Source organism: Haliotis asinina, chromosome 2, assembly GCF_037392515.1.
Source record: "Haliotis asinina isolate JCU_RB_2024 chromosome 2, JCU_Hal_asi_v2, whole genome shotgun sequence".
Lineage (NCBI taxonomy): Eukaryota > Metazoa > Mollusca > Gastropoda > Lepetellida > Haliotidae > Haliotis > Haliotis asinina.
Genome location: NC_090281.1, coordinates 101,570,646 through 101,583,111, shown reverse-complemented (window position 1 = coordinate 101,583,111; position 12,466 = coordinate 101,570,646). Strand labels below are relative to the sequence as shown.

General features: G+C 41.9%; 1 protein-coding gene across 1 annotated transcript in view; it reads left to right on the top strand.

The window, feature by feature from the left end:
* LOC137272175 (uncharacterized) overlaps positions 1-12,466 on the top strand; it is a 550,405-nt gene that overhangs the window by 372,609 nt on the left and 165,330 nt on the right. The window contains exons 53-54 of the mRNA XM_067804527.1: positions 1,232-1,355; positions 2,574-2,771. Of these exons, the coding sequence (XP_067660628.1) occupies positions 1,232-1,355; positions 2,574-2,771 (322 nt within the window). The remainder of the gene's footprint in view (positions 1-1,231; positions 1,356-2,573; positions 2,772-12,466) is intronic.

Sequence of the window (12,466 nt, the reverse complement as noted above, 5' to 3'; positions counted from 1 at the left end):
TGGTGGATCTACCTGACCTAACTGGTGAATGATGTAGGTGTGTGTGGTGGATCTACCTGACCTAACTGGTGAATGGTGTAGGTGTGTGTGGTGGATCTACCTGACCTAACTGGTGAATGATGTAGGTGTGTGTGGTGGATCTACCTGACCTAACTGGTGAATGATGTAGATGTGTTTGGTGGATCTACCTGACCTAACTGGTGAATGATGTAGGTGTGTGTGGTGGATCTACCTGACCTAACTGGTGAATGATGTAGGTGTGTGTGGTGGATCTACCTGACCTAACTGGTGAATGATGTAGATGTGTGTGGTGGATCTACCTGACCTAACTGGTGAATGATGTACATGTGTTTGGTGGATCTACCTGACCTAACTGGTGAATGATGTAGATGCGTGGTGGATCTACCCAGCCCAACTGGTGAATGATGTAGGTGTGTGTAATGGATCTACCTGACCTAACTGGTGAATGATGTAGGTGTGTGTGGTGGATCTACCTGACCTAACTGGTGAATGATGTAGATGTGTGTGGTGGATCTACCTGACCTAACTGGTGAATGATGTAGATGTGTATGGTGGATCTACCTGACCTAACTGGTGAATGATGTAGGTGTGTGTGGTGGATCTACCTGACCTAACTGGTGAATGATGTATGTGTGTGTGGTGGATCTACCTGACCTAACTGGTGAATGATGTATGTGTGTGTGGTGGATCTACCTGACCTAACTGGTGAATGATGTAGGTGTGTGTGGTGGATCTACCCAGCCCAACTGGTGAATGATGTAGGTGTGTGTGGTGGATCTACCCAGCCCAACTGGTGAATGATGTAGGTGTGTGTGGTGGATCTACCCAGCCCAACTGGTGAATGATGTAGATGTGTGTGGTGGATCTACCTGACCTAACTGGTGAATGATGTAGGTGTGTGTGGTGGATCTACCTGACCCAACTGGTGAATGATGTAGATGTGTGTGGTGGATCTACCTGACCTAACTGGTGAATGATGTATGTGTGTGTGGTGGATCTACCTGACCTAACTGGTGAATGATGTAGGTGTGTGTGGTGGATCTACCTGACCTAACAGGTGAATGATGTAGATGTGTGTGGTGGATCTACCCAGCCCAACAGGTGAATGATGTAGGTGTGTGTGGTGGATCTACCCAGCCCAAGTGGTGAATGATGTAGATGTGTGTGATGGACTTCTTGCCCCGACTGTGTTTTGTTTTGCTGCCTCCAGGATGCACAGAGAACATTCATGCAGCATGATGTGAACAAGAATGGGATGCTGGACGAGGAGGAGCTGGCAGTCCTCAACCTGCGGCTATACTGGGACATTCCTCGCATAGGCTCTGCTTGCATCAGTAGGTCACTCACTGCCATAGAAGGTCATGCAATGTCATACCTAAAAAAAGTCATAACGTTGTCATAACACTGTTTTTCTGGGAATAAACATAGTCATCTCAACACACTGCCATCTTCTGGTCACGCAGTCATCTGGTCAGACACTGTTTTTTTTTTTTCTGGTCATACAATGTCTTGCAATATCATGCCTACACAATATCATCTCCTGGTCACACAATGTGTTGCAATGTCATGTCTGCAAAATGTCATCTCCTAATGACACACTGTCATCTCCTGGTCACACCCTGCCTATGCTGATCATACTGTCTTGCAATATCATGCCTGGTCACACATTGTCAGCTCCAGGTCACACAGTGTCATCTCCTGGTCACACACTGTCATCTGCTAGTCACACCCTGTCATCTCCTGGTCACACTGTCATCTCCTAGTTACACACTGTCATCTCCTAGTCACACACTGTCATCGCTCGGTCTCACACTGTTATCTCCTAGTCACACACTGTCATCTCCCAGTCACACACTGTCATCTCCTAGTCACACACTGTCATCTCCCGATCTCACACTGTCATCTCCTGGTCACACACTGTCATCTGGTCTCACACTGTGATCTCCTAGTCACACACTGTTATTTCCTGGTCACAAACTGTCATCTCCCGGTCACACACTGTCATCTCCCGGTCACACACTGTTATCTTCTGGTCTCACACTGTCATCTCCCGGTCACACACTGTCATCTCCTGGTCACACACTGTCATCTCCTGGTCACACACTGTTATCTTCTGGTCTCACACTGTTATCTCCCGGTCACACACTGTCATCTCCCGGTCACACACTGTCATCTCCTGGTCTCACACTGTTATCTCCCGGTCACACACTGTCATCTCCCGGTCACACACTGTTATCTTCTGGTCTCACACTGTCATCTCCTGGTCACACACTGTTATCTTCTGATTTCACACTGTTATCTCCCGGTCACACACTGTCATCTCCCAGTCACACACTGTTATCCTCTGGTCTCACACTGTCATCTCCTGGTCACACACTGTTATCTTCTGGTCTCACACTGTTATCTCCCGGTCACACACTGTCATCTCCCGGTCACACACTGTTATCTTCTGGTCTCACACTGTCATCCTCTTGTCTCACACTGTTATTTTTTTGGTCACACATGGTTATTTTGTGGTTAGATACTGTGAAGCACCATACCTGGTTTTTCAGCTGATGATGAGTATGGTGGTATCCCAAAGCCGGTGTTTGAATTGTCAGCTCTGGAGGAGCTGTACCTGGACTACACTGCCATCACTACCATCCCAGTCTACATGTGTCGCCTCGTCAGTCTGCGAGTGCTCAGCCTTGAGCACTGTCCCCTACTGGAGAGTTTACCTGGGTCACTTGGTCACCTCCCCAACATGAAGAGTAAGTCTCAGTACACCTGCCCACACTGCATGCTAGATCAGGAGGAAGGCTTACTGACAATTTGATGATCATCTTGCACAAATATATCATATTGGCAACACACTCACTGCTGCTTACCATCACCAAGCCAAAGATTTAAGTAAACAAACTGGTAAAAGATACGATACCAAAATTTCAAATTTTATAGGTAGCTATGACCTTGAAACAATCACCACAATTTTTCCCAAACATTTGTCTTGAACAAAATGAATGGCATGAAGCATGTTCATCTTTATGGAATAAGTATAGGAGAAAACATGCCTCCAAGGTTGTGGTCGACAGTGTAAAACTGGAGGGGCAGGGTAATGGTTTTACGTTGTCTACCAAAATGAGAAGTGTTTTCACTAACATATATACCATCAATGATGGATAATTACAATATGGATGATCATTTAATGAAGGTACATAACAATAAGTGCAGGCAAAATCAGTTTAATGACAGTAACCATCAATAGATAATTCAAATCCACTTCTTTTGGCGGCCTGGAGGCTGTGTGGTAGAGGGTCTGCTTACAGATCTGTGAGTTGCAGTTCCAATCTTGATAGGGAAAACTTTTGCACTTTGAGCTTAATCTTGAATGATATTTTTCGATTAATTTCAAACACTCATATATCATTTGAATGTTGATGTTCATATAGAGCTCAGAATAGATGATTGCAGAAAGTAAAACCTGGGAAGAAGTCTTTCTACTGAAAAGTACAACCTGTCCCTGCAAAACAAAAACCTCAAATGCCTTTATTCTGGGGAGAAAGAGATGATCAAATGTATAGTGAGAAGCACACTTCAGGGTTATATGAGTGCACAAAAACCCCCTTAACATGAAACCATGGTCAAGTGAAGGTGAGCCACCACTTATGCCCCTGTTATGAAAAGAATCCAGAGGGAGAAACCCATTCAGATGTTACAGATGGATGCCACTCATGCATATGTTGAAGTGACCTTGAGCTGTACAAATCTAAGGCAAACAGGCTGGACTGTAGACAGGCTTGGACATACTTTCAGTGAACAAACAGCAGCATGGCGATTAGAGAATATGGTATCCATGCCTACAGACCCTACTGTGGTGTACAGCTGATGCGTCAACATCAACATCTTCAACTGGCATGCATGGTTCACCAGTGGCCATGAGTGATGTTCTCAGATGAAAGCAAGTTCCAGCTGCTCAGATATTGTGATAAGGGTCTTGGGTCCAAGTGGGGCTTCCAGTGGAATCCCTTATCTAACTGGGGTACAGGTCTTCTGATACATGGACACCTGTTCTTTTTGATGTTGTCAGGTTGTCTGGATGTGGAATCTGGCTTGTCTTGGCTCTGTGTGCTGGTTCTTGATGTTTCCAGGAGGCCTTGTGATGGTTCCACATCCTGGGAGTTAGCTAGTGGCAACAATATACATGTAATTTATTTTGATTTGTGCAAATATGCTCATAAGGACATGTTTCCCCGCAAATGAATTGTCTGTTAGTAAAATGTGACTGTCAAGACGTGGAATCAAGCATGGGCAATATACATGGGTTCGTTAATATCTCCTGTCAGGAGAGAAATGTTATGTATAAGCAAACATATATGCATGTACTTGTGCATTTATCAAGTACATTTGTTCATTGGACCTATACATATACATTTTGTTTAGAACCATTTGTTAGGTACAGCATTAATTTGTTAAGTGATTTTTATTTTGTTTTAATTAAATTTTTTTTATTTTGGCTTTGGTTTACCTTGATTAATTGAGTTCAAATACTTCACTCAATTTTGGTTCATTTTACTTTGGCCCAACCTGTCCATTTGGCTGAGTTTCAGTTTAATTCATTTTCGTTTTGCGTTTGTTTGTTTATTCCGCTTCAGCACAGTGTATTTCGCTTTACGTTGTTTATGGTTCATCCCATTACAATACGGTGTATTTCGCTTTTTGTTTTGCTACAATACGGTGTATTTCACTTTTGTTTTGCTTTGGTTAAGGTTTGTTCCATTATTGTATGGTGTATTTTGCTTTTGAGATCACTCAGGTAATCAGGCTGATGTCATTTGTTCACAACTAGTGTCTTCAGGTAACACAGTGTGAAATGACAGGACAACAAACCTTAATATGGTCAACAAGGAATTAGCTCTTAATTCAGATGATAGTGTAAAGAAAATCCTGTTCTCTTTGCAGAAATATTGATATCTCACAACCAGATGTGCATGTCATGCACATTCCATGGAATGGTTGGGAGATTCTGTCATCCGTTGCTGTTGAAAAATTTCAGGGGTGGCAGTTTAAAGCATAATTTTAACATTTTCAAAGCTCTTATTGAGGTAGTCCTGTATGAGGTAGAGAGGAACAGATTCACAATATAATCAACCTTGGACATTAGGAGGTTCATTACATGAACAATAAAAGTTGTTGTCAACACAGACTGTGGCATTGCACTCTCCTTGAATGATATCAGTGGCCATAACTTCCGTTATTGCGTCATTGACTTGGCATGTGTTTTGGGGTCAATGGATGTGTTTCTGTATTCAATACTGGGTCTGTTGCTGTTTGGCTACAATAATGATAATAATAATAATAATCTAATGCCCCGTGAGCCAGTTCAACCCACAACTGGTGCCCATCAGGAACCTTTGCAAGAGCAAAGTGCTCAAGTGGCAGCAGACCCAAAACTTCTGATGGATGTCCGTGTCAACCTCTTTCCTCTTCCTGATGGAAACTCTTATCAGAAAGAGCCAATTGGCCCCAAAACTTTGGACCCACACTCTTCCTCTTCTTCAGTTGCAGACCTTACCAAAAATCCTGTTTATATTTTGTTTACTTCTATTTATGAGGAAATTTGTAATTTACCTTTAGAGAAATGGAGGCCAGTTAAACAACTAAACGTGTCTTTTCCCAAAAATGAAATTGATTTTTTTCATGAAATTATCTCTCTAAAACCCCCAGCGGACAGTTCATTACATGAAGTAAATTGTTGTTTCTATGCTGCCGCAGGAACTTTGGAGGAACTTCACACAGTTTCCAAAGAAAAATGTCCCAATACTAAGAAAAATAAACCAAAGATAAACTGGTTTCAAGTAAAAATAACTGAAAACTAGAAAATATATGTCCTGGATAGAGCTGTGCCTGAAATTAAGATCATCAGGGAATCCCATGTCTAACCGACAAAAGGCAATTTGGAGAAAATTAAAATTACAGTACAAGACAACAAAAGAAAAGGTACTTCTCCAAACTATCGATTCCCTTAAGTCAAAAATAAAAATTTGGACTGAAAGAAAGAAAAAATGGGAAAAGAGAAACAAATTTATCAAAGAAAATAAACCATTTAGAAATAGTGAAAATAATGAAAAGCAATTTTACAGGCAACTCAAGACAAGTGGTGTTGATGAGCATGACAAACGGCCTCCCATGGCTGCCAATGAAAGGTTCTGGAAACAGTTGTGGTCTATACCCGGCAACTGTAACCTGGAGGCACCATGGGTCGATGATTATGACCATGCAATGCATGAGAAAGTAACTAGGTTGTTTGTCTGTTACATCTCACCAGATTGCCTGAAAAGTGTCATTAAAAAGTCCAAATCTAATACACATCCAGGGCATGATGGCATTCGAAACTGGTATTGGAAACCTGTTTCCCTGTGTCCAAACACCATTACTTCACTGTTTTAATTCTCTTGTGGACACAGGTGATGTTCCTCCATGGTTCTGCAAAGGTCGCACAATACTCCTTCCCAAAAAAGGAGACTTGACTGATCCCAAAAACGTCCACCCTATCACATGTCTAAATACTCAATACAAATTATTCACAGGGTGTTTGACAAACCATCTTACTGCTCTTCTAATGACATAATTTACAGAGAGCAGAAGGGGGCGAGAAAGGGATGTTCGGGGTGCAAGGATGAACTTCTTGTACAGAAAATGATTTTGGAAGAGGCTAAAACATACCACCGCAACCTCTCCATGTGCTGGATAGACTACAAAAAGGCATATGACTCTGTCCCTCATGAATGGATTCTGAAGTCTCTTCAGTGTATTGACCTCCCTGAGCGACTACTTGATTTACTCAAGTCTTTAATGAGTTGCTGGTTGACTCAACTTGAGATGTACTCACAAGGGCAGGTGCAGACTTCTGAATCTATTGCAGTCAGAAGGGGAATATTTCAGGGGACTCCTTCAGTCCTTTGTTTTTTTGTCTGTCTCTAAATCCTTTGAGTTTTCTCCTCAACAGGGAAGAAGGGTACCATCCCGGACCTCCTCAGCACAGATCCCCAACACCTCTTACTCATCTCCTCTACATGGATGACATCGAGCTCCTTGCCAAAGGAGAGACCAATTTGAAAGAACAGGTTCTCCTTGTCAAGTCCTTCTCTAATGATATTGGCATGACATTTGGACTCGACAAATGTAATACTCTTCATTTGAAACGTGGCAAGGTAACCAATGATAGATCGGTCAGGTTACAAGGGGGAGGAGTTATTGAGCATCTTGTGGAAGATCAGGCCTACACCTATCTTGGAATGCAAGTTCGAGACAAGCTCCAGAATGCCCAGATTCAGGATAAACTTCGGGCCGAGTATAAATCTCGTTTAAAGAAAATCTGGAGCTCCGAGCTAAATGCTCAAAACAAGGTCAAAGCCACCAATACTTTTGCTGTGCCAGTCCTCTCCTATTCCTTTGGAGTAGTTGATTGGACAAAACAAGACATCCAGAGTCTTGACCGCCTGACCAGAAGGATCATGTCAGAAAACAGCACACCACCCTCACCTTTTACTATCGTCTCCACCATGCCTGTGGCTTTGACCCCGAGGTCCATCCATGGTACGACCCTGAACATGTCCAAGGCGTCCTGGAAAATGATGCTTTTAAGCTTCTCTGGAATAGGCCAATATGCAGCCAGAGACGAATTCCAGTCAACAAACCTGATCTTGTTCTTTTTGATAAAACCAATGAAATATCATTGAATTTTCTGTCCCTGGACAGCAGTGTGATTGGCAAGATTCAGGAAAAGAATGATAAATATGCGGACCTCGCCTTTGAAATGTCTCACCTGCATCCCAAGTACACTTTCGTCAGGCTCCCCATTGTTCTCGGTGCCCTTGGTTTGGTACCTCCTGATCTCTTGGCGCAGATCAGGAGAGTGCCCGAGTTCTCCACCGGGAGCACAGCCCTTCTGACAATCTGGGTAATGCAGAAGGTTGCAGTGTTGGGGAGCCTCCATATCCTCTGAAAAGTTCTTGGTGAGTTCGACTAGGCAGTGTTTCCTGGGAGAAGTCCCATTCGCTGTCAGTAGATGGGGCGAGGGGCCTGAGCTGATGATGAGCTTTACCAGCCGGACTGTGCCAGGATCACCTGAACCCTCTCTGCTGCATTTCAATCTTAATCTGTAAAATAATAATAATTTACAGAGACTGTCCAACACTTTGTCAGTGGATGCCCTTCCTTGGCACAAACAGCATATCTTAAAAGACATGATGGCATGGCTCACTGCTTTAACTATCATCTCCGCCATGCCTGTGGCTTTTACCCCGAGGTCCATCCATGGTACGAACCTGAATATGGCCAAGGCGTCCTGGAAAATGATGCTTTTAAGCCTCTCTGGAATAGGCCAATATACAGCCAGAGATGAATTCCAGCCAATAAACCTGATCTTGTCCTTTTTGATAAAACCAATGAAATTATTTACATCATTGAATTTTCTGTCCCTTTTGACAGCAACGTGATTGGCAAGATTCAGGAAAAGATGATGATGACCTCACCTTTGAAATGTCTCGTTTGCATTCCAAGTACACTTTCGTCAGGCTCCACATTGTTCTCGGTGCCCTTGGTTTGGTACCTCCTGATCTCTTGGCACAGATCAGGAGAGTGCCCGGGTTCTCCACTGGCAGCACAGCCCTTCTGACAATCTGGGTAACGCAAAAGGCTGCAGTGTTGGGGAGCCTTCATATTCTCCGGAAACTTTTGGTGGGTTCGACTAGGCAGTGGAATGAAGATGATGTATGATGATAACACGTTAGACAAGTACTGGGGCGCAAGACCATGCTTGACAGTATCTTGTGCTCGATCCTGGCTTTGCTTGGCAACCAGTTAAGCTTCTTCAGTACTGGCTTAATATGGCAGCATTTAGGGAGACAATAAATGATGCGGGCGGAAGTGTTTTGGATTTTCTGGAGCCTGTCACAGAGTTTCTGAGGAATGCCAAACAATACAGTGTTGCAATAATCCAATTTTGAAGTTATGAGGGCTATAACCAAGGCATGGGTAGCATCCACTGAGAGATTGGGACGGATGTTACTGATGGAACGAAGGTGAAAGTGACAGGTTTTGAAGGTCTGAGAGACTTGAGCTTCCATCGAAAGTGAGGAGTCAAGGACAATACCAAGATCTTTTGCAGTGGAACAGACAGGGATGACCGCATCAGCAATTGTCACAGATTTGGCTGGGATATGGCACTTGTTTGGATCCAATCAGAAGAGCTTCAGTGTTAGTGTCATTTAGTTTCAGCATTTGGTTTGTCATCCAAGATTTGATGTGCTTTGTACACTAAGTAATTTCAACTAGACCGTCACTGGGATTTTTGCAGGAAATTGCCTTGATGAGTTGGTTATGAATGAATGATGAATGATGCTGCAGATTGTGAGTTGAGATGATCTCAGCAACTGGACCAGTGTACAGGACAAACAACAGTGGACGCAGTACTGAGGCTTGTGGCACACCATGTGGTCCTGTAACGCTCCCTGATGTCTTGTTCCTGACAGTGACTCATTGGCATCTTTTATGGAGATAGGACGCAATCCACTGGAGGGCTGTACCAGAGATTCTATATCATGCTTTGAGGATCTGTAGCAAGACACTATGTTCTATAGTTTCAAAAGCCGATGACAGATCAAGGAGTATCAAAGCCCCTGCTTCCCCTCTATCCACAATTTGTCTCAGGATACCACTGACATGTATAAGAGCTGTCTCAGTGTTGTGATGTTCTCACTATGCAGACTGGTATTTGTCCACAAGGTCACACCTTGTCAGGTGGTCCTTCAGCTTCACACTGACAGCCTCCTCCACAATTTTGGAGAGGAAAGCTAAGTTGGAGACTGGACAGAAAATGTTTAGCTCGGACTTCTCAACGTCGCACTTTTTTGAGTAGTGGTCAAACAAAGGATTTCTGGAAATACACCTAATTGTAGGCTCCTGTTCACAATATCAGTGATTATAGGAATGAGCAAGTCCAGGTGTTTCACAACAAGTTTGGTGGGCATTGGATCAGCTTCACATGTTGTAGGCTTAGCTTCTATTACCAGGGATTTGATCTCCATATCTGTGAAAGACGCCAGGTTACTGAGAATAGGTCCACTGAAAGTAGGACTTGCACCAATGCATTCAATGGCAGTGCAATTTTAGCATAATCTTTCACATGCTTTCTGTAAAAGTTTGTCAGGCTTAAAAATGAACAAACCTGTTTTTGTGATATGAGTGCCGAGAAGGTTTTAATAACTTCAACCTTTTTGTCATCAACTTGGACACCTCCACTTGATAAAACATGATCGAGAAATGAAACTTTGTTGCAAAATTGCATTTTGATGGCTTTAGTGTTAAATTTGCCTGTTGGAGATAGTAGAAGATTTGCTCTAAATGTTGGATATGCTCCTCAAAGCTTTTGCAGTAAATTATCAAATCATCAATGTAAATCAGCAGAACTTTAAAAAGCAATTCAGATATTAAGAAACTATAAATGTAGAATATTAGTTTAATCATGTGTCAGTAATAGCTTAGAGAATGACTCCAGTCAAAAGTAGTAAAACTCATCTCACATTCTTTTGGAAAAGGTATGTGTTATGACCACATGATTTCACATATGTTGTAGGTAAATCCTAGTCTGAGGTAATCAGAACTCCGCGGTGAGACAAACCATTCAGTAAGACTAGGGTTATGTATAGACAGCTTAATAAACTGCTTTGATGAGGTAAACACTATATCACCTACATTAAAGTAACATTATGCAAACACCAGTTGAGGGTTGTTAAGATCACGCCCAGAGTAAGCAATCAAGCATCCAGTAAAGGTGACAGCAATATTTATGCCACTTAGAATAGGATTCATTGCAGTTGTTCTGGTAGGACAGTAGTATAAGTAATAGCTGTTCCAGACCACATGCCATATAAGCTATATAATCGCCAATGGCGTGAATCTAGACCCCCTTTTTCAAAAACTCCGAAACAAAAGGCACTGCTTGTCTGCCTTCACATAAGGTGGGGATGTTCACATATGGTCTAGAAAGATCCCCCATATTCTTCAGTGAAACAGTTTAAAGTGTATCTTCTATTATGCCGTTGGTTTTCGTAATAAATGTATGTTGGGCTTGTTGTAGCCCTTGTTTTATATACTTTTTTTCTCGTCCTCACTTATAGAAGATGTTTTATGAACCTTTGATCGAATCTCTTCTTTCATTTTGTTGCATTTTTTTAGTTCACCTAGGATCAGATGAAACTCCTCTTCTGAGATTTTATTGTCATTGAGTGTGGTGGAAACACGATCTTCTATCGTGCTTAACGTTGCGCCAGCAAGAATTCTAACCAACTCCTACTGCTCCTAATCCCATGCTAGCTGCCATTAGGTTGGTGTCAGCACCATCTATGTAGTTTAAAGCTCTGTTGTATTTCTTATATAGTGATCCCGAATATCACGCTCTTGTTCTAGCTGATGTTTTCTTTCACATATCTGTTTCAGTCGAAATCTGTCTACACTTCCCTTTATATTTCCTTCTTCACCTACGGCTGGATACTGCCCAACTCTGTTTGTCTATAATATGGTTTATAAATTACTTTTTAATTATCTGTCATTTAAGTTTTCATTGAAATATTTTCAGCCGATAAGGTTTACATTATTGTACAGGTTAATGGGTGAGATATTAATAGGTGTGTTTTCATCAACAGTACAAACCCCATTGAAACTTATTGATGGCTTATGGCCTTGCCTTATTATGATTCAACAACGTTTATTCTCATGTATTTTAAACCAAAATATTCTAAGACCATATTTGCGAGATATATGTCTTTAATTAGAGTTGTGTGTGGTTTCATACCATATGAATCCAAAGAAAATCACATTGGTAATCGTATATACTGTGAATGACTAAACTGGTATATTAGAGTTGACTGGCGCCGGCATGTTGCCAGTGTGACCTGGTATTCGTAACATTTGTATAGAATTATCTTTTAAGGGATTAAAGGACGTGAGAAGGATGCCGTTGCTAGTAATTTTTGGAAATGAAATTATTTTGATTAAAAACAATGTAAGGGTTTGTTAGTGTTATTTTAATTAACCATTCAGGCTCTGTAAAATATGCTAGAGGCATTCATTTGTATATGTTATCTTTAAAGTATAAGAGGTATGGCTTCCTCACCAGTTAAATTGAATCTCTTTGTGTCTTATAGATCACTGAGTGTTACATTGGAGTTTACCATTGTTTATATAACTGTTTGAAAATAGTTTCCAATTGTTTTTCTGACTGTGTCTCAGGTGTGAACTAATAATAAAATTTGTGTGCTCGGTTAGAAAAATCTTGGTTAGAGATATAGTGTCTCCACTATCACCGTGACACCTTGCAGACTGTTGTGTAAATCACCTCCCACCGGCACGTAAATTGAGCAAACGCGACCCTGGTGTTTTTTTAACCTACCGGAGTTTGATTCCT